The sequence below is a fragment of the Pelodiscus sinensis genome, chromosome 5 (genome assembly GCF_049634645.1).
Source record: "Pelodiscus sinensis isolate JC-2024 chromosome 5, ASM4963464v1, whole genome shotgun sequence".
NCBI lineage: Eukaryota > Metazoa > Chordata > Testudines > Trionychidae > Pelodiscus > Pelodiscus sinensis.
Genome location: NC_134715.1, coordinates 90,762,342 through 90,782,615, shown reverse-complemented (window position 1 = coordinate 90,782,615; position 20,274 = coordinate 90,762,342). Strand labels below are relative to the sequence as shown.

General features: G+C 47.5%; 1 protein-coding gene across 6 annotated transcripts in view; it reads right to left on the bottom strand.

Moving 5' to 3' along the window:
• ATP8A1 (ATPase phospholipid transporting 8A1) overlaps positions 1–20,274 on the bottom strand; it is a 225,167-nt gene that overhangs the window by 109,670 nt on the left and 95,223 nt on the right. For all 6 annotated transcript variants that reach the window (XM_006111916.4, XM_075930509.1, XM_006111917.4 and 3 more), the window contains 3 exons: positions 15,274–15,379; positions 13,414–13,496; positions 13,223–13,272 (listed from right to left, as the gene is read on the bottom strand). In XM_006111916.4, coding sequence (XP_006111978.1) covers positions 13,223–13,272; positions 13,414–13,496; positions 15,274–15,379 — 239 coding nt within the window. The remainder of the gene's footprint in view (positions 1–13,222; positions 13,273–13,413; positions 13,497–15,273; positions 15,380–20,274) is intronic.

The window sequence follows — 20,274 nt, the reverse complement described above, 5'->3', positions numbered from 1 at the left end:
ATTGGTGCTTTCTTGCGCAAGAGAGCGTCTGCACTGGCATGGATGCTCTTGTGCAAAAGCACATCTCTTGCGCAAAGGCACAGGTCAGTGTAGATGCTCTCTTGCACAAATACTTTAATGCAAGAACTCGTGTTAAAGAGTATTTGCGCAAGATCATGCCAATGTAGATGTAGCCATGGAGTCTACAATCAGATAACTTGACCGATCTCTCAGAGAAGGGGGCTTATACAGCTTGTTCTTTGGTCTTTATTCTGTACCAACCAAGTCAATAGGAGCTCTGCTAGTGCCAGGAGTAAGCCTCTAGTAAGGGAACTAAGCTGAGAATTCAGATTGGAATCCCTTTTTTTTTTAATATAACACTGTCTTTTCTTTTTGAAATTGTTTTCTTACACACTATTATATTAATTTACTACTGGTGCTGTGCACCTCACTACGCGGGGTATGTCTACACTACCCCGCTAGTGCGAACTAGCGGGGTAATGTATGCATACCGAACGTGCAATTGAAGCCCGGGATTTGAATTTCCCGGGCTTTATTTGCATAAGCCGGCCGGCGCCATTTTTAAATGCCGGCTTGTTCGAACCCCGTGCCGCGCGGCTACACGCAGCACGGGCTAGATAGTTCGGACTAGCAAGCTATTCCACGAGGTGTACAGATAGTTCAGAATAGCTTGCTAGTCCGAACTATCTAGCCCGTGCTGCGTGTAGCCGCGCGGCACGGGGTTCGAACAAGCCGGCATTTAAAAATGGCGCCGGCCGGCTTATGCAAATAAAGCCCGGGAAATTCAAATCCCGGGCTTCATTTGCACGTTCGGTATGCATACATTACCCCGCTAGTTCGCACTAGCGGGGTAGTGTAGACATACCCGTGGAGAGAGAGGGTTTTTGAAAACTAAGATCTGTTGCCACGCTTAACTGCCTGGATATGTGGACCAATGGTTAAAGCATTATTTCATACTGCCAGCATTAGTAGCAACTCGCTCATTTGATAACATGATTTGCTGTGCACCTATGAATAAGAATACCTTAGAACAACTGACATGTGTCAAAGAGGAGCAGCTGATGCCCCATAAACCATCATCAGCTTTTGTGGCTTCTCACGATGTAAAAATTAGAATAGCATTGCATAATAAAGACAAAAGAATCTGGAATCTCTTATTTCAGTGTACCACAATAGCTAAAGTGTTAAGCCAATAAGATTTCAGATGCTCCACAAAAATCAGTTGCTTCATGGGTGACTGAATTATAATATGGCATTGTGGATTACCAACACTCCCCATCTGAGGAAACTAATTTGAAATGCCTGAGTTCTACAGCAATTCAAGTATTCATATGCTGGTATGGCTAAAAATCATATCCACGGCACTAAATAAAACATAATAAAAGATTTTCTCTTTTTAATTATCCTTTTAAAACTATTAGTTGTGAATGTTTGGAACAGTAGTGTGTTGCACTTGAATAGAAGTAAAAACATAACCCTTTATTTAGCTTATGCTGGAAGGCAGCAAAAGGTTGTGAAAGTTACATATATGTAGGATCAGCTCCCTATGTTTCAAGAAAACAACACACCTTATAGTATCTGTAACTATTCTTTTTAGAAAAACTGTAATAGATTACTTCTCTTAGGGTATGTTTACACTACAGCGTTATTTTGAAACATCTAATTTCGAAATAGTTAATTCAAAATAGCTTATTTCAAAATAATGCGTCTACACACAAAATGCATTTCAAAATAGCATTTTGCTATTTCAAAATAGTGCATCCACACTAAGTGGATATTGAATCGCATTTAAGGCTGGCCGAAACCAGTTTTGGCAGGGCACCAGGTCAGGACTTAGCCTCAGGCAGCAGCCCTGAACAGTAACTGAGGTCTGTGCTTAAAGGGCCCCCACAGTCTCCTGGGCAGCCAGTTCTCAGGTTTCCCTGCTTGCTTGCCTACCTCGATGAGGGACAGCAAAGCATTTTTGTCTCGGCATGCTCTGGTTGCCCTCACTTGGGACATCACAGCACTCTGAAACATGGAGCCAGAGCTGCCCCTGGGCACTCTGGTGCTTCTCTTGGACATGTTGCTGCTAGCCTGGCTGCACTTGCTGCAGGCTGCCATCCGGGAAGTCCATCGGGGGGCTGTCAGTATCCAGGAGGCCCTGCGGGAGAGCTGCCACTCTGAGGAGTACTAACAGTCTCCCTGGTCTGCCCCACTGGGGGCTTGTGCCTCATTCCTCCCTCAGGGTATGTCTACACTACAAAGTTAGTTCGAACTAACGGACGTTAGTTCGAACTAACTTTAATAGGTGCTACACTAGCGCTCCGCTAGTTCGAATTTGAATCGAACTAGCGGAGCGCTTAGTTCGAACTAGGTAAACCTCATTTTACGAGGACTAACGCCTAGTTCGAACTAGCTAGTTCGAACTAAGGGCTGTGTAGCCCTTTAGTTCGAACTAGTGGGAGGCTAGCCCTCCCCAGGTTTCCCTGGTGGCCACTCTGGCCAACACCAGGGAAACTCTATGCCCCCCTCCCGGCCCCGGACCCCTTAAAGGGGCACGGGCTGGCTACGGTGCCCGTGCCAGGTGCAAGCCTGCCAGCACCCAGCTAGCAGACCCTGCACCTGGCACGGCACAGAGCCACCCACCCGATGCCCCCCAGCCCACCCCCTCTTGCCGGGACCAGGCTGGCGGCTCCCGGGAGTTTGCCCTGGACCGCAAGAGGCGGGCACCTTCCTGGGCTAGTGCGGACATCGTGGACCTCGTCCACGATCTCCGCACTAGGCACAGGAAAGTGGCCGTCTAGGGCAGGAGAGCTGCCAGCCTGGCCACCCAGGACCAGGTGTGCATGAAAATCAAGGGGGTCCACTGAGACCCCCGACCCTGAGCCCTGAGCTTACAATGGCCGTCCTGGGTCAGACCAAAGGTCCATCTAGCCCAGTAGCCTGTCTGCCAACAGCGGCCAACCCCTAGGGACCCTGGAGGGGATGGACCGAAGACAATGACCAAGCCATTTGTCTCGTGCCATCCCTCTCCAGCCTTCCACAAACTTTGGGCAGGGACACCACTCCTACCCTCTGGCTAATAGGACTCCATGGACCCAACCTCCATGACTTGATCTCACTTCCCTTTAAACTCTGTTCTAGTTCTAGCCTTCCCAGCCTCCTGCAGCAAGGAGTTCCACAGGTTAACTATTTGCTTTGTCAAGAACAACAACTTTCTCTTACTAGTTTCAAGCCTGCTACCCATTCCTTTCCTTTGGTGTCCTCTAGTCCTTCTTTATGGGAACTCAGGAAGAACTTTTCTGAATGCACCCTCTCCACCCAACCCCTGCTTTTAGAGACCTCTATCCTGTCCCCCTTCCGTCTCCTCTTTTCTAAGCTGAACAGTCCCAGTCTCTGTAGCCTCTCTTCATCTGGGACCTGTTCCCAACCCCTGATCATGTTAGTTGCCCTCCCCTCTCCCAGCCTTTCTCTTCCCCTCTCCCACCTCCTTTTCCCAGTCTCCCCCAGTTTTTTTTCAATAAAGACAGAGTCAATGTTGGAAGAAACGTTATCTTTATTTTGTACATCAATAAGAAGGGGGGCTAAGGAAGGGTAAGTGGAAGGAGGTGAGGGAGGAATGGGGTACGAGCCCCCGATGGGGAGGACTGGGCTGGCTCTGCGGGCTTCTGGGGGTGGAAGCTCTCCTGCAGCCCCCCAATTACTCCCTCTCCCCAGATGGCAGCCTGCGGCAAGTGCAGCCGGGCTGATGGCCGAGTGGTGTGATGTGCCCAGTGTGGGCACTCAGGGCACTCCAAGCCAGAACTTCTTTGCAAGCGGGGCACCCCTTAGAACTGTGTGTCCGGGGTGGGGGTCGGGACCCTTTAAGCGCAGCCCTCGGCTAGCCTGAGACAGCATCTCCATGCTCTAAGTCCTCCTTTTATGCCCTGCCGGCACTGCTTCCAGCCATCCTTAAGCCCTGTTCAGAGTCCACTCAATGTGGACTTGCTAGTTCGAACTAGCAAAACGCTAGTTCGAACTAGTTTTTAGTTCTAGATGCATTAGTTCGAACTAGCTTAGTTCGAATTAACTAATTCGAACTAAGTTAGTTCGAACTAGCGCTGTAGTGTAGACATACCCCCACATCCTTCTACTTACCCCTCCCTAATCCCCTTCCTGGTGTAAAACAAAATACACATAGAGTCATAAATACAAACTCTCTTTATTTAACAAAATGGGGAGGAGGGGAAAACGAAACTCTGGTGAGACTGGGGAAAGGAGGCAGGAGAAGGGAGGGACAGGGTAGGAGAGGGGAGGGGGAAACCTGGGAGAAGGGAACTGGAAGGGGGAAGCAAGGGGAAGAAGGGAGAGGGGAAGTCAGGGCTCAGGGTTGGGGGTCTCACAGGGCCATATGTCTCCCAGCTCCCCGGGAGTGGGGGCCTCGGTGTCCCTGGGGGGATGGGGAGGGGATGTAGGGTGGGGAGGAGATGGAGAGAGAAGCAGGAAGGGGAGAAGGAGTGGGAGGAGGAGTGATAGCTGGGGAGGCAACAGGCACTGGAGTAGCAGGAGGCAGCATGCTTTGCAGCAGGGTCTGCAGGTGCTGGCAGATGTCACAGCCCTGGGCAAGCTGCTCCCGCCAGAGCTGCAGGTCTTCTTGCACCCAGTGCTGGAGGGTGTGACGCAGGGCTTGCAGTGCCCCCAAGTGCTGCTGCTGGTACCCCTCCACTGCATGGGTGGTCCTGCAGAGCCCTCAGGTATGGGAGCATGTCCCAGGTGGGGTGGCGCGCCCTGCACGCGCAGCTGGTGCGGCTGTGCAGAAACAAGAGAAGTGGTCGATTATCCCTGGGGACACAGTGGGTGAAGCCCAGCCCCCCTCTACAAGGCGAGGATGACCGTGCCCTGCACCATCAGAGCCGAAGTGCTTGCACAGAGGCCATGTTCGGAATGTACTGCTATCCCTGGCAGTGGGAGCTACCTCAAGACCACACCCATGGCCCTGTGCTATATATATTATGTTTGTGTGTGGGGAGATGTAGAGTGGCCTTGTGGAGGGAGGGCATCCTGCTGTGTCCCACCTTGGAGTCAGGAGAATGTCATGTCTCCTCACACATGCGTGTGGCTAATAGGGTAAGGCCCCTGTGTGGCAGCCAGCTGGGGCCATATGCCCAGGGGTAGTGTGGCACATGCTCGAACATGCACGGGTTGATGCATGATCCGTAGATATCAAGGCCCACGTGCACAGTGCCTGGTTTCCATCTCCGCCCTCCCCACGCATAAGGGGACAGTGATGGCACTCACCTGTTGTAGCTTCCCTGGCGTCGGATGACACCGGCGACAGGCCTGCTGGGGTTGCTCGGGGGCCCTGGCTGCTCAGCACTCTCCACCTGGTCTGCTGTGGCTCCTGGCTCTCCTCCTCCTCCTCCCCGATGCCCTGGTCAGGGCCCTCTGCTGCAGGATGCGGTCCAGGGCATTGACATAAGGGCAAGTGTCTGGGTTAGCCCCTGGTTGGGAGCTGCTCCCCGTGGCCCTGGCATAGGCCTGCCGCAGCTCCTTGATTTTCATCCGCACCTGCTCCTGGGTGCAGATATGGCCTTTGAAGGCCAGGCTGGCAGCCATCCCCTGTAGATGGCTGTGTTCCTGCACCCAGTGCGGAGATCATGGACATTGGAGGACTCCCCGAAACCTCAATCAGGTCCACGATCTCCACACTACACCAGGAAGGCACCCGCCTTTTGCGGCCCCTGGCAGGCTCCTGGGAGCTAGGGGACTGGTCCTGGGGAGCAGTGGAGGGCTGGCTGCCGGTGGCTTGCTGGCTCATTTTGGGGCCACTGAGTCAGGGGCAGTGACTGCTGGCTCTGGGCTGGCAGGCATGGAGCTGGCACAGGCACGGTGGCCAGACTCTACACCTTTAAGGGCTCCGGGGAGGAGGGGAGAAAGAGGAGTTTTCCTGGTTGTGCCCAGAGTGGCCACCAGGGCATCCTGGGAAGGCCCCTATTTCGTAAGCGTCTACACAGCACTTATTTTGATTTAGCTATTTCAAATTTGGCATTATTACTCATGGAATGAGGTTTACCAAATTCAAAATAAGCATGCCGCTATTTCAAATTAATTTAGAAAAAGTGGTTTGGCTATGTAGATGCTAGGAAAGTTATTTCGAAATAACTTTGTGTAGACATACCCTTAGGGTGCATGCTCCTCTCACAGAAATGTTGGGCAGATGCATAACTCAACATTTGGAAGTTGGATCCAATAGGAAAACTTTTGCCCTACTGCTGTGGAATAATAGTGACCCCTAGTGCCTACATTAAGTCTAAGCAAATATTAAAGAACTGGAAAATAAAATGGCCACAAAAGACAGAATTCTGAGGTAAGAGGATGGGTGTATGAGTGGTAAGATACTATAATTTATTTTTTCAGAGAAGACGACTCTCAGGTAAGTAGTTTTCATTTCTCCAAAAAGTACAAGTGATTATCTAAAAACTATTCCTGGCAACCCCCAAGTTTTCAAAATGTTTATAAAACCTATACATGAGGTAAAGATGAACAGGAAGAAGAGACAGGTAGACTTATATAAATTCTATATAAATACTGCACTTGTAACTGTCCAGTGAGTTGCAAAGACACTTTGTGCCACATACCTCTGAACTTCTCAGAACAAAAATGAAGGTGATATATAGACTCAATAGAGATTGAGGCTCCAGCCAAAAGCAAAGGAAGTCTGCATACTTATGTTTTTAAATTGTAAATCAGGCAATTGCATGAAATTCAAAATGATGAAGAACATTTTCTATAAACTTACTTTAACATAACTTGCTCTGCTATTTTGTTCTTTTCCTTGTCTATGCTCCAGTCAGCTATATTTTGCAACTTTTCATCTTTTTCATTGTCCCCGTTTCACATCCCATAACTTTTATATGCATTTCTCCTTTTTAAATAGAATTATTTCTCTTCTCAAATCATCTTCCTCAAGATACATTTCCTTTTACAGCTGGGCTAGTCTCCCAGGATGTGTCTAGACTACAGGGTTTTTTCGACAATAAAGGTCTTTTGTCGAAAAAACTACACCTGCGTCTACACTACCACTGCGTTCTGTTAACAGTAAGTCAACAGAACGCGGCAGTTTTGTCGACAGCGGTAAACCTCGTTTTACGATGAAGAACGCCTTTGTTGACAGATCTGTCGACAAAAGGGTGTGTGGAGACGCAGGGAGCCAATTCTGTTGACAAAAAAGGTCTCCAGGAAGAAGCTCTTATGGACAGCCTAGCCTTTACATGTACAGCACCTCTGTGATTCCTGGCCACAGCCTCTTAAAGGCACAGGCACCCAAACAGTCATTGCTGTCCGGCAGCTAGCCAAAGCACTCATGCCAGCCATGTCCCAGCCTCAAGGCCCCTTGGCCCTTCTCGGGACAGAGATGAGAACCCATCCAGGGACACCAAAAGGCGGGCACCAGCCTGGTCAGGGCCAGAAATCAAAAACCTGCTGGAGCTCTGGTTCCAGGAAGAAGCCCTGCAGGCCCTGCAAACACGCTGAAGGAATGTGGACATTTATGAGCGCCTGGCCCAGGGACTGGCCACCAAAGGGCATCAGCTCTGCACCATGGCACAAGCAAGGGCCAAAGTCAAAGAGCTGCAGCAGGGATACGCCAAGGCCCAGGACCAGAGCTCCCGCTCTGGAGCAGCCCCACAGAGCTGCCCTTACTAGGAGGAGATGGAGCAAATCCTGGGCGGTGGGGAATTCCAGACTCCACTGTGTGTGACAGAGTCCGGGTTACTCCACCACATCATGGACCAACTCATGAGGGAGGAAAACCAGGCAGGGGAGCTGCACCAGGAGGAGGAGGAGGAGGCAGCAAGGACCCTCTCCCAGGAGCTGGTCCACCAGACCCCAGAGGCCTCCCAGGCATGCGTTGACAGCAGGGAGGGAACATCAGTTTTGAGGGGTCACCACACACGGGCGCGTTGGCAGTGTGGGGGGCCATCTAGTCCCATTGCCACAGTGGGGACCCTGTGAGTCTTTCAGGCCATTGCCCAACTCACTCGCGGTGTCACGTGTAACACCCCCGAGGCTCCTGTCCAAAGGGGAGCCCCTGCCAGCAACGGCATGCCCTTGGGGACAGCAGGGGTGCACACAGACATTGATTGTCTCCTCTTCTTTTCCTCCACAGCTGGACCCTCTACCTAACAGGGGAGCACCACACCCGCCCCACCACCATCCCTGATCTGTGGCACCCGCATGCCTGTCCCCAAAAAAGTTTGGGGGCAAGGGCAGAGCTCCTGCATCCCATAGGAGGGTCTCCTTGGTGTGGTCTGGGTCCATATGGGGAGGAGATTCATGACAGAGTCATGCAGATGCAGTAGAAGCTGCAGTATGGCAGTGTGGGGCCATCACCTGCCCAGGGGCAGCTCAGGCCCCATGGCCAAATAAAAGGTGAAAAGCAGAAAAAAAACCCCTGCAAATAAACTGCTGTGGTGTCTGAGGAAGCAGGGCAACCAGAGCAAGCACTGCAGCAACTTTGCTGTCCCTCTAGGAGATAGGCAAGCCAGAAGCAGGAGCAGAGCAATGGCTGTCCAGGGGGATCCCTTTAAGCATGAGTCTCTGCAAAGAGCAGGCAGCAGCACCTGGAAATAAAGGCTGCCCCCATTCCCTACCAGAAGCACTTCCAGGTGCCTTCTTTTTTCAACAAAGCGTCAAGCAGTCTGGATGCTCTTTTTCAAAAAAGCGGATCGATTTTTCCATTCGCATAATGTAACCTAGACGCTCTTTCTCAACAGAGGCTTTGTCGATAGATACTGTCGACAAAGCCTCTGTCAAAAAAGGCGTACAGTCTAGACGTTTACCTGATTTCTGTTTGGGTCTTCCAAAAGAAGGACAGGAGACACTTACTATAGATTTTAATCAGGTCTCAACTTTATTATATAGATGTCTCGGACTACCCAGAAGATGAAGTGTACAATGCTGGCAAAACCATATTTCTTCAAATAATTCCCTGGGGGCATGTCTACACTGCAAAGGTAATTCGAAATAACAGCCATTATTTTGAATTAACTTTACTAGCATCTATACATGCAAACTGCTATTTCGAAATTGATTCAAAATAGCAGAGAGTTTAATTTGAAATAGCTAGTAGACACTTAATTCGGAATAGGAGGCCTCCAGCCCTTCCCAGGGAGTCCTGGTGGCCACTTTGGGCACAACCAGGAAAACTTACTCTCTTCTCTCAGTCCCGGAGCCATTAAAGGGGTTGACTCTGGACACAGTGCCTGTGCCAGCTCCAAGCTTGCCAGCCCAGAGCCAGCAGTGTCCATCGGGGCCCCTTGCCCAGCGGCCCCAAAACATGAGCCAGCAAGCCACTGGCAGCCAGCCCTCCACTGCTCCTGAGGAGCAGACTGCCAGCTCCCAGGAGTCTGACAGGGGCTGGAGAAGGTGGGCACCTTCCTAGTCCAGGGTGGAGATCATGGACCTTATTCAGGTTTGGGGGGGATGCCCCCAACGTCCATGATCTCCACACTAGATGGAGGAATGCGGCCGTCTATGGCAGGATAGCTACCAGCCTTGTCACCAAAGGCCACATGCGAACCCAGGAGCAGGTCTGTATGAAAATCAAGTTGGTCCGGAGAGACCCCCCAACCCTGGGCCCTGAGCTTCCCCTCCCCATTCTTCCCCTTGCTTCCCCCTTCTAGCTCCCTCCTCCCAGGTTTTCCCCTCCCCTCTTCCACCCTCTCTTCCCCTCTCCGACCTCTTTTTCCCAGTCTCCCCAAAGGTTCATCCCCACCCAGTTTTGTTCAATAAACCCAGTTTCTATTTTTGAATATTTGTCTTTTATTTGACATCAGGAAGGGGGGCTAGGTAGGGGAAGTGGAAGGACATGAGGGAGGAATGGGGCACGAGCTCCCGGTGGGCTCCCTGGGGTGGATGCTCTCCTGCAGGGCCTCCTGGATCCTGACAGTCCCCTGATGGACCCCCTGGATGGCAACCTGCAGCAAGTGCAGCCGGCCTGATGGGAACAACCCCACGAGATGCACCAGCATGCCTAGGGGCAGCTCTGGCTTCATGTGGCCGAGTGCTGTAGTGTCCTGAGTGTGGGCACTCAGGGCACTCCAAGACAGGCCTGTTTCGCTGTCCCTCATCGAGGTAGACAAGCAAGCAGGGAACCCTGAGAACTGTATGTCCAGGGTGGGGGTAGGGGCCCTTTAAGCACAGAGGTCAGTTACTCTTAGGCAGCAGCCCCACACACTAAGTCCTAATCTGATGCCCTGCCGGCACTGGTTCTGGCCAGCCTTAACTTCGGTTCAGGGTCCACTCAGTGTGGATGCGCTATTTCAAAATAGCAAAACGCTATTTCAAAGTAGATTTTGTGTGTAGATGCGTTAATTCCAATTAAGATAATTCGAAATAGCACCGTAGTTTAGACATACCCTGGGGCTTCCAGCAGTCCCTATTCATTTCTATCCAGGTGCCCCAGCCAACCGATAGCTTGGACGTTACCATTAGCCACCCCAAAAGGTGGGCTATGAGAATGGGGGGAGGTTGGTTGACTCTCTGCTGCACCAATCATAGGAGTCCCCAAAATCTCTTCCCCATTCAGTTCCTTTATCCAGTACCTTCTTTTAAGTCCTTTACCAGGCCATTTATCTGGTCCCTGAATGCCTTCCCTATGGAGTACCTCTGCTGAACATCTGCACAACCTTACAAAATAATTTATACCACCTTTATTTCTTATCAGGAAAGGCACTCGCTAGGGGTATGTCTACACTACCCTCCTAGTTTGAACTAGGAGGGTAATGTAGGCATACCGCACTTGCAAATGAAGCCCGGGATTTGAATTTCCCGGGCTTCATTTGCATAAGCAGGGAGCCACCATTTTTAAACCCCCGCTGGTTCGAACCCCGTGCAGCGCGGCTACATGGGGCTCGAACTAGGTAGTTCGGACTAGGATTCCTATTCCGAACTACCGGTACACCTCGTTCCAAATAAATTCAAATCCCGGGCTTCATTTGCAAGTGCGGTATGCCTACATTACCCCGCTAGTTCGAACTAGCGGGGTAGTGTAGACATACCCTAGGAAAGGAAAAGAAACCTCACTCCACCTAAGCCTATCTGGTGGTGCAGGAAAACTTCCTTCCCGGTCCCTTCTTAAAAAGGAGAAACTAGCATAATGCCCACAGCAGGTCCTAAACCAACCTGATATTCACTTCCACTAGGGAAGGGGGGTGAATGCTGGCTTGCTTGCTGCATGTAACAAAGAGGCTTCTCCTCCCAGGGCTTATACCTTTATGCCATTTGGACTTCACATTCCTGAGGAGTGAATCAGTGTTGCAAGGCTGCCCATTGCTCACCTCTTTGCAGAAGTGTCTAACCCCCATCCCCAGTTCTCATCTTTTGGCAAGCCCAGACAAACCCTGCCTCCACTTTAATTGTGGTGCAGACATTAATATTTTCTCACTTTGTTCTTCCACCAGTTTCTCTCCCTTCACTCCTTCATCCTTCCTTCTTCCCTGTGCCCATTCATCTGTGCTCTCACTCCATTCATTCTTCTCCAATTCTCTTCCTATAATCCTTCCTCCTCTCCTTGGAAGCAACTTTCCCTGAAACCTGGTTTGGTCTGTTCACTATTCCCAGCCTCCAAATTCATACTCCTGCATTTTCTGGTCCTTTTCCTTAATCAAATCAACCATAACTCCAGTGTGAGTTGTGTGTTTATGTGAGTGAGTATGTGTGTGTGTTTGTGTTTGTGCCTTTTCTCTCTTTCCTCCAGGTCAGATTGAGGTCAGTGCAATACTTCCTCCATTTATAAAATTCCTCCACATCCACACTGTGCCAGGGTGAACAAAATGTACCTTGAAAAAGAAATTGTACCTAACTTCCTTATGCACACATACATAACTCTTGTAGAACATTGAAAGATCACCTATTGAATGAAAAATTCTACTTAGTTTACATACACGCTTGCCCACAGAACCAAAGGAACAATAGCACACCATCAATTTACAAAAGATACCAGCCAAGATTTTTAAAGGTATTTAGAAGTTGCTGCACTCAGTACTGAAATGGACCTAACCCTAATTTTCAAAAGTGATTTAGGCATTTGGCCTAAACTCCAGTTCCTAAATCACTTCTGAAAATGTGATTTAGCTCCTAAAAACAATTAGGCATCACAATATTAAGCACAGCAATGCTTGAGGACCTTTATAAATTTGGGCCAGTATGCTTTGTCTGAACTACTTTAAAAATCACAACTCAGCTAAATTAAAACCTGTTTTCATAGTACAGTAAACTTCCGATAATCCGGCACCTTTAGGACCTAGAGGGTGCCGAATTGTCAAATATGCCAGACTATCGGAAGGGTTATCAGATATGCCGGACTATGAGGGGTCTGGGGTGGAGTGGGGGGATGCTTCCCCGAGTCAGCCACTGGTCAGTTTCAGTAGCGGTTGACTTGGGGACGCCTGGGGCATAGCAGTTGGGGTGCTGCCGGGTTGATCCCGCAATGCCGAGGGGCAGTACTACGGGACCAACCTGGCAGCACCTCAGTTGCTCTGCCCCTGGCTTCCCTGAGTCAGCCGCTGGTCAGTTTCAGCAGTGGCTGAATCCGAGAAGCCGGAGGCAGAGCAGCTCCAATTGTCCAGCTGCCTGAAGCACATCTGGGCTCCAGATGGTGCCGGACTATCAGGAGTGCCGGACCTTTGGATGCCGGACCAGTGGAGTTTTACTGTATCACAAAAATAATTGCAGTAAGGGACAACTTCCTAGTCAAATTTCAAGCTTTTTTAATCACTAAAAATGATGTGGTAAGGGTTAAAAAAGAAAAAATCATTTTCAAAATGACAAGTGTATTTTCCCCACTTTTTCCCCATTAACTATACACTTTTGCTCAAGATTCTAAGAAAAACTTCTAAAATGAAAACAAAAGTACCAAATTTCAAGCTGAGAATGGGAATATTTTATACAATTGCATTAGACTGAAAATGAACATTAGTCTTTACAATGAAAATCAGACTACACTTCCTTTTCTATTAAGCATTGCTATATGCTCTACCTATGATGCTAGAATATATACTATAATGCTAAAGCATACCACATATTATACAAGCTCCTAATAATAAAAGCTTCTAATAAAATATAAAACTTCAATCTTTTTCAAATCTGAACTTATGCTATCTAAACCCACTGGTTTATCTTTAAAAGGGGGAAAAAAATCAGCAAAATGACACTTTAAAAATAGAAAACAAAAAACATCAAATACTTATTTTGCTTTTACCTTGTAAATTCCAGCACGTTTAGCAATTCATATCTTTCTTCTTGACCAAGCTGGAAAAAAGACATTTTTGTTAATGAAATTTAAGCTTAAAATAATACATTTTGGCATAAACCTACGGAAACTATATGCAGCCTATTTCATATTAATGAAAATATTAATAATAAATAATAGCATAATTGTAATAAACTTACAGACTCAATAATTACAGAGTCAGGTGTCCTTCCAGTGAATACAAAATGAAGATGCTTCGCTGCTCTGACCAATGCTCCTTCATCTGCAACAAAAGAATTTCCATTTTTTTATAAACTGAGAAACTATCAAGAAAAATAATTTTCAACTTTTAAATACCTTTTAAATATCATGGGATCGATAACAGAGAAATAGGCAGATTCGTACCTGTTATAATTTTGTAATTATTCTTCTACCTGCTCCTAATCAATAGATAAATAATTTACTCACTAATAAAATTTTATTATTCTTGAAAAAATTTCAGAACCTCAGCTATTTCTGAATCATTTTAAATTTTACCCTTATTTAACAGTAGTCTTACTTTCCTCCCTTTCTTTCTCATTTTGTATATTTGTAGAATCCCATGTTACTATTGATTATTTTTGCTTTTTTGATATCCTTATGTTTCCCTCCTCAAACCATAACTAACTCTAAAAATATTCTTGTTTAAATGCCTCCTTGGGTTCCCTATTTTGAGTACATTTTTTTCTCTATTTCTAACATTTTTGAATAGCCTCTACTGGCATCACACTGACCAATGCCTATTAATTGTCCTCTTCTTTTCAGAAGATTTATAATCTATGCTTTCTTACTTATAGAGCTTTTAAGGATTTCTTAATGAATTTGAAAACTGAACCCTACTTACTAAATATCTCATTTCCCCTAAAATTTTCTTTACTAACATGTAAATCTAACATTGGAACAATGCTGCAATTCTGTGATTACATTCTTGCTAAGGTAGTACAGCAAGAGATTTTCATTTCTTTGAAAAAAAATAATTCACCAATTAGGTTGAAAGAGACAATATAATAACCAAACCACTGATGAAAATTTCACCCCAGTGTCTTAAGGCATGTCTTCACTACATCTGTGAGCAAGCCACTCTATAATCCATTGTTAATAATTTTCAAACTGCCAAAACACTTGAATGCATTTTAACTTTCAATTTCAGTATACATCACTATGAGTCACTTTTCTACAGCTCAAGCTGATGAAGCATTTCACTGTGATAGAAATGTCTGTCTTATTTATAGAAACATACTAGCATAGTATAAAGGATACTACATGGGTAACTGTGAGTAATAAGATTATATACACACACATCACATGTTCCTTAACTACATTAGAGAAAAATCAGAAAATGATATCTCTGCCATGCCTACAGACCTCTCATCTGACTGCCACTGTTTTAATACAAATAAACAATACAATTAAAACTTTGTCATATAAAACATTGATGCAAAAAATCAGTATGAATCTATTTGAAAATAATGTATGAAATATGGTTTACTAGTGTATTAAATATTGTCTTGTTTTATCTTGATGTTTTGTCTTATCACCAGAATCATCATGTTTTACTTTAATTCCTGATGATTACTGCATAGTGCTATTTTCTTTTGTGATTTTTGCTAAGTCCATGTTATTAATATAAAACATCATAGAGAATCATAAACGGGTATTAGCTTGTCTTTTGAAATGAACACATGCCTTCCTGAACACATGACTTTGAATTTAATTTGCATTCTCCAACCCATTCAACTGTTTACAGCATATGTGTCTGGATGTTGTAATGCAGATTGCAAACCACCCTTTGTTATTATATAATTTATATGACTCCTATAAATCCTCTTTAAGATACGGATTGGGAAAAATCAAAATCAGTGCTGTATAAGGGTGTAAAAATTTATAAGACAGATCCTAAATATCACTACTTTTGCACATTTATTTAAATTTCTGGACAAGGGGGAGACCAACAAGACATCAAGTTTTGAATTAACAGTCGTGTTTGTTTTACTGTTCATATGTAATTACCAGGCTCTTACCTGGAGATGCTGCTTGATATATAATCTTATCACCTTCTCTTTCTGGAACAGCTGTATGACAAACTGCCATCATTGTCAGAAATTCACATATTATAGGTGCAGTTGGCTAGTACAAAAAAAAAGGAAAAATTAACAATTAATCTGTGCGTTGTAAAAATAGCACTAAGTCATTGAAAATCTCCTTTCATGTTCAAAACAATATATGTTTAAAATATTTATATTCTTTTGGTTCTTGACATTACACACAAATCATTTTTAACATTCACCTGATTTGCTTTAAGTCTATTCAAAGTGCGGCTATACTTTCCTTTTATATAGTGTGGCAGGGTCAGTCTCTCTCCTGAGACCCCAACCACTGTTCTGACCACTGTCCTACACTTTGGGTATGGCTACACTAGCCACCCTCATTCGAACTATGGTGGCTAATGTAGTCATTCAAACTTGCAAATGAAGCCCGGGATTTAAATATCCCGGACTTCATTTGCATGTTCCCGGGTGCCACCACTTTTAAATGCCCGGTAGCTCAAATTACCTGCCCACTGCTATACGCGGCACAGGCTAGGTAGTTGGAATTAACACTCTTAATTTGAACTACCATTACTCCTCCAGAGTAGTAACGTTACTCCTCTGGAGGAGTAATGGTAGTTTGAATTAAGAGTGTTAATTCGAACTACCTAGCCCGTGCTGCGTGTAGCAGCGGGCAGGTAATTCGAGCTACCAGGCATTTAAAAATGGCGGCACCCGGGAACATGCAAATGAAGCCAGGGATATTTAAATCCCAGACTTCATTTGCAAGTTTGAATGACTACATTAGCCACCCTAGTTCAAACTAGGGTGGCTAGTGTAGCCATACCCTTTGAGGGCTGCAGCAGGGCCCTCACCTGTAGAGTTTTTGTCCCTGGGCCTTCCTGGCCCTTAGCATAAAGGATGTTGTATGGGCTGAAGCCCTGGGCCAGTCACAAATGACCAGAAAGCCCTCTTTCCCCCCCCCCCCAAAGGGTGGGGGTAAGGTAGGGCTCCAACACCTCCTGCTCACCTCCCCCGGTAGCCTTTAGCAGGGCTGGTGGTTCCTCCTGCTCCTCTACTCTAAGTCTCCTTTACACTGGGTTGTTTTCCTCCTCTCCCTCCGAGGGTTTTTAAAGAGGCCCCTGTGGCAGCCCCAATCAGCTTCACCTGGCTCTTCATTGATTTGCATCCACCCTTTCTCAGCTGCTCCTAATTAGCCAGGATTGCTGCTGTTCCCTTTGCTAGAGCAGCCTTTCTCCCCTTCCTCCAAGTCCTTTAACCTGCTCGGTCACAATAGTCAGTCATTGCAAGTATTGAAGCCTATAGTTAATGTTGCCCAAGTGTAATGGAGTGTTCATCTCATGCTAGTTTAGAACAGTGGTCTCCAACCTTTTTAATCATAAGATCACTTTTTCAATTTAAGTGCAATGTAAGATCTATCTCAAACCCAAATTCCTTTGCCCCACTTCCTTCCTGCCCCTTTTCTGAGGCCCTTCCCCTGCTCCACCCCTTCTTCAAGGCTTCACCCTGCTTACTTCATTCCCTCTTGCTCCCCCATCCTCACTCACTTTCACTGGGCTGGGGTTGGGGTGCAGGCTCTGGTCTTGGGCGAAGGACTTTGGATTGTGGGAGGGGTTCCAGGGTTAGCCCAGGGTGGGGGATTGGGGTCCAAGAGGGGTTTCGGGGCACAAGGGGAAGGAGTTTGGGTGGAGGGGAACTCACATCTGGGGCAGGAGGAGGTTCAGGGCTGGGACAGAGATTCAGGAAGCAGGCTCTGGCTGGGCACCATTTAACTGAGATGGCTTCTGGATGGTGGAGTAGTGGGGTTAAGGCAGGCTTACTCCTACCCTGGCCCTGCACCACCCCTGAAAGCAGTTGGCTTGTACTGCAGTGGCTTCATGGCACCATGTGCTGCCTCTCATCTACATGCACTGAGCCCGCAGATTCTACTGGACATAGTTCCCTGTTATTGATCAATGGGACCTGCAGGAATGGTGTCTGCAGGCAAGGATGGCATTTGGAAACCCCCTGGTTCTGCCTTTCTCAAGGGCTGCCAGGACATGTCAGCCACTTCCAGGAGCAGCAATTACCACAGGGATAATAACTCCAACCATACTAGGTTAGGAATTTTAGAACTTACTACTCAAAGAATTAAATATAAGCATAAGAGAGAAATGAAAATAATGAAATGCACAGACCAGTCAAAAATCACAAATAACACACTGTCCAAGCAGTAAAAGAAGTAACAACAACCCTCCACGTATGTGTTGGGTCAGGAGCTGAGAGTGAAGAACAGCATGTGTGTGTGAGAATGACAGACACACAAAGGCTATGTCTATACTGCACTGTTTTGTGCAAGAAATATGCAAATAAGGCAAAGCGTGGAATATCGCCATTTCTCATTTGCATATTTAACGTGTGGCCACTTTTTGCGCAAGAGGCTTTTGCGGAAAAAGGAGCCGTCTACATGGCTTCTTTTTGCGCAAAACCCCCTTTTAGCACAAGAGCCGTTCTGCTTTATTTCAGGAAGAATGGCTTTTTACGCAAGAGGGGGTTTTGCGCAAAAGCCTCTTGCGCAAAAAGCGGCTGCTCATTAATTATGCAAATGAGGCATGGCGATATTCTATTCTTTGCCTAATTTGCATATTTCTTGCACAAAACAGCGCAGTATAGACGTAGCCACACAGTGTGTGAGAGTGACAGAGATTTGCATTGCCAGGCTCCCTCCATCCCCTTCTCTCTGTGTGTGAAGATCAGGTACAGAAGTGGGGGGAGGAGGGACATTAACATCAGTGCCTCTCTTTCTCCCTCTCAAACCCTGCCCAGCAAGCAGGAGGCTCCCAAGGGGGCAGCTCCAAGGCAGAGGGCAGGAGCAGCATGACAGGGGTTGGAGGGGCAACTGAAGTGCTATTGCTTGATAGCTTATTCGCCAAACCAGTCAGGATCACTGTCAGAGGCTCCAAGATCTACAGGTAGATCCCAAACTACTGGTTGGTGACCAATGGCTTAGAAGATATCAATCAGGCTGAAAAGGGGCCAATTAACTGGATAAGCAGTAGCAGAAGGAAATTAGGTGACCTCAGTAACTCCTGAATGAAGATGGAGCTCAGCTCAGAAGGAACAGGCAGGGCTAGTAAAAAGCCAGAAAGGGGCAGTAGAAGGGGCTGCAGCAAGAGAGCCAGTGGCCTTTCTGGACATCACAGAGGCAGAAGTACTTTTCTGATTTCCCAGGAGTATTTGATTGCTGCTCTGCCCCAGACCCTGCTCCCTCTCCACATCTTCCTGCTCTGTCCCAAGAATCCAAGCCTTGCTCTGACTCTTCCTCCCTCACCAGTGTCTCCTGCACACCATTGAACCACAGGGAGCTGATCAGCAGAGCCACTTGCGGATGCTGTGCACCCACTATCTTTTCCTGATGGTGCTCCAGTTGCAGAACACCTATGGAATTGGCACCTATTCACAGAAGGATGTAAGTGAACCTAGAGGCTCAGGAACATGGCAACAAGGTTCAAAATAGGGCAAACCTTGGCTGCTGATTAGGGGTTCCTGAGCTGGAGTCCAGAGTAGAGGATGGGCCTGGGTTCCACTACCAGCTATTTGGGAATTGGCATCATTTGGTAGTGAATGGGGAAACTATTCAAGACAATTTGTATAGAAAGACTATGATAGCTCAAAAAGGAAGATCCATACTGGCCAAACCAAGTCACTCAGGGTACGTCTACACTACAGCGCTAGTTCGAACTAACTTAGTTCGAATTAGTTAATTCGAACTAAGCTAATTCGAACTAACGCATCTAGAACTAAAAACTAGTTCGAATTAGCGTTTTGCTAATTCGAACTAGCAAGTCCACATTGAGTGGACTCTGAACAGGGCTTAAGGATGGCCGGAAGCAGTGCCGGCAGGGCATAAGAGGAGGACTTAGAGCATGGAGATGCTGTCTCAAGCTAGCCGAGGGCTGTGCTTAAAGGGTCCCGACCCCCACCCCGGACACACAGTTCTAAGGGGTGCCCCGCTTGCAAAGAAGTTCTGGCTTGGAGTGCCCGGAGTACCCACACTGGGCACATCACACCACTCGGCCATCAGCCCGGCTGCACTTGCCGCAGGCTGCCATCTGGGGAGAGGGGGTAATTGGGGGGCTGCAGGAGAGCTTCCACCCTCAGAAGCCCGCAGAGCCAGCCCAGTCCTCCCCATCGGGGGCTCGTACCCCATTCCTCCCTCACCTCCTTCCACTTACCCTTCCCTAGCCCCCCTTCTTATTGATGTACAAAATAAAGATAACGTTTCTTCCAACATTGACTCTGTCTTTATTGAACAAAACTGGGGGGAGACTGGGAAAAGGAGGTGGGAGAGGGGAAGAGAAAGGCTGGGAGAAGGGAGGGCAACTAACATGATCAGGGGTTGGGAACAGGTCCCAGATGAAGAAAGGCTACAGAGACTGGGACTTCTCAGCTTAGAAAAGAGGAGACGGAGGGGGGACAGGATAGAGGTCTCTAAAAGCAGGGGTTGGGTGGAGACGGTGCATTCAGAAAAGTTCTTCCTGAGTTCCCATAAAGGAGGACTAGAGGACACCAAAGGAAAGGAATGGGTAGCAGGCTTGAAACTAGTAAGAGAAAGTTGTTGTTCTTGACAAAGCAAATAGTTAACCTGTGGAACTCCTTGCTGCAGGAGGCTGGGAAGGCTAGAACTAGAACAGAGTTTAAAGGGAAGTGAGATAAAGTCATGGAGGTTGGGTCCATGGAGTGGTCTTAGCCAGGGGGTAGGAGTGGTGTCCCTGCCCAAAGTTTGTGGAAGGCTGGAGAGGGATGGCACGAGACAAATGGCTTGGTCATTGTCTTCGGTCCATCCCCTCCAGGGTCCCTAGGGTTGGCTGCTGTCAGCAGACAGGCTACTGGGCTAGATGGACCTTTGGTCTGACCCAGGACGGCCATTGTAAGCTCAGGGCTCAGGGTCGGGGGGTCTCAGTGGACCCCCTTGATTTTCATGCACACCTGCTC